We start from the raw sequence: 1,869 nt of genomic DNA on the forward strand, positions 1-1,869 counted from the left end.
CTTAGGATCATGGTTATGTTCGATTATTAAGGTTAGCATTGTAGTAGCTATTGTAGTTTTGTTGTTAGTATTAGTCTTGCCTTGTTTTTGTATATGCTTGCAGAATATGGTGCGAAAGATGATAACTACTGCATTTAATCAAACTATGCTTGTTCAACAGAAAAACAGGGGAGATGTAGAGAGCTTTTTGGAAAATTGGTTAGCTGAGAAAGGACATTCCGATGTGATACCAATGGATAAGGGTAAGAGAAACAAGCTGGGAACTGAGCAACCGATGCCCAATTACTGATGAAGGTCACAGTGACCTTCTCTAAAACGGGAAGACGGGGGAGAAAATTGCTTGCCAGAAAATGTAGTTATCCCAAGGTAGAGAAATTAGAAGAATGTACACATAGAGGCAAAATAATTGTTAAGAGATAGAAGTAGGTGTGTTTGATTATAGTGTGCTTTAACCAATAATGAGCTCAGATTTTGCAATATGCATAAGCTTCATTAACACTAATATAAAAATGTGTAAGCTTTCAATAAACTTCGAGATTTGCTATTCATCGCATATGGTGTGTCGCATCTCTCCCGCCGTTACGACAGAAAAGAAGCTCCAAAATTAAATCAACAAGAAGGATCAAAGATAACTTTTATTACAAGTGATATGCAGAAATTGGCCAATAGTTTAATGTTTGCGAAACCATCCAGTCATCAGTCTCCCCACTGCAGCCTTGAGCTCCTGGTTCCTCAGGCTGTAGATGAGGGGGTTCAGGGCTGGGGACACCACTGAGTACAGAACTGACACTGACAGATCCAGGGATGGAGAGGTGATGAAGGGGGGCTTCAGGTAGGCAAACATGACAGTGCTGACAAACAGGGAGAGCACGGCCAGGTGAGGGAGGCAGGTGGAAAAGGCTTTGTGCCGTCCCTGCTCAGAGGGGATCCTCAGCACAGCCCTGAAGATCTGCACATAGGAGAAAACTATGAACATAAAACAGCCAAGTGCTAAGCAGATGGAAAACACAACAAGTCCCAATTTCCTGAGGTTGGAGTGTGAGCAGGAGAGCTTGAGGATCTGTGGGATTTCACAGAAGAACTGGCCCAGGGCATTGCCATGGCACAGGGGCAGGGAAAATGTATTGGCCGTGTGCATGAGAGCATTGAGAAAGGCACTGGCCCAGGCAGCTGCTGCCATGTGGGCACAAGCTCTGCTGCCCAGGAGGGTCCCGTAGTGCAGGGGTTTGCAGATGGACACGTAGTGGTCGTAGCACATGATGGTCAGGAGGGCATATTCTGCTGAGATGAAAAAGGCAAAAAAAAAGAGCTGAGCAGCACATCCAGTGTAGGAGATGTTGCTGGTGTCCCAGAGGGAATTGTGCATGGCTTTGGGGACAGTGGTGCAGATGGAGCCCAGGTCAGCGAGGGCCAGGTTGAGCAGGAAGAAGAACATGGGCGTGTGCAGGTGGTGGCCGCAGGCTACGGCGCTGATGATGAGGCCGTTGCCCAGGAGGGCAGCCAGGGAGATGCCCAGCAAGAGGCAGAAGTGCAGGAGCTGCAGCTGCCGCGTGTCTGCCAATGCCAGCAGGAGGTGCCTGATGCAGCTGCTGTTGGACATTTGCTATGGTGCCTTTGCATGGGGATCTGTAAGAAAAGTAATCATGGAATAGTTGGGTTTGGAGAGGACTTGAAATATCCCAGCACAGGCTGGGGGCACTTTCCCCCCACTGCCTGCCCAGGGCTCTGCTGCCTGGAGCTGTCCCTGCCAGCAGCTGCTTCCCTGTGCCCAGGGCTGGGCCCTGCCAGTGCTGCCAGAGCCCAGCCCAGCCCTGGGGGCTCAGCTCTGCCCTGCAGAGCCCTCCCAGCTCAGGCACTGCCCAGGGGCAG

General features: G+C 50.0%; 1 protein-coding gene across 1 annotated transcript; it reads right to left on the reverse strand.

Annotated features, from left to right (window-relative positions):
* Nucleotides 1–670: 670 nt before the first annotated feature.
* LOC139585333 (olfactory receptor 14J1-like) lies at nucleotides 671–1,366 on the reverse strand. The gene has a single exon (XM_071418019.1). The coding sequence runs from the start codon at nucleotides 1,364–1,366 to the stop codon at nucleotides 671–673; it is 696 nt and encodes a 231-aa protein (XP_071274120.1).
* Between the last annotated feature and the right edge of the window lie 503 nt (nucleotides 1,367–1,869).

This window comes from Agelaius tricolor, unplaced genomic scaffold (assembly GCF_023055355.1).
Source record: "Agelaius tricolor isolate 1412-34295 unplaced genomic scaffold, bAgeTri1.0.p SCAF_73, whole genome shotgun sequence".
In the NCBI taxonomy this organism is placed as follows: domain Eukaryota; kingdom Metazoa; phylum Chordata; class Aves; order Passeriformes; family Icteridae; genus Agelaius; species Agelaius tricolor.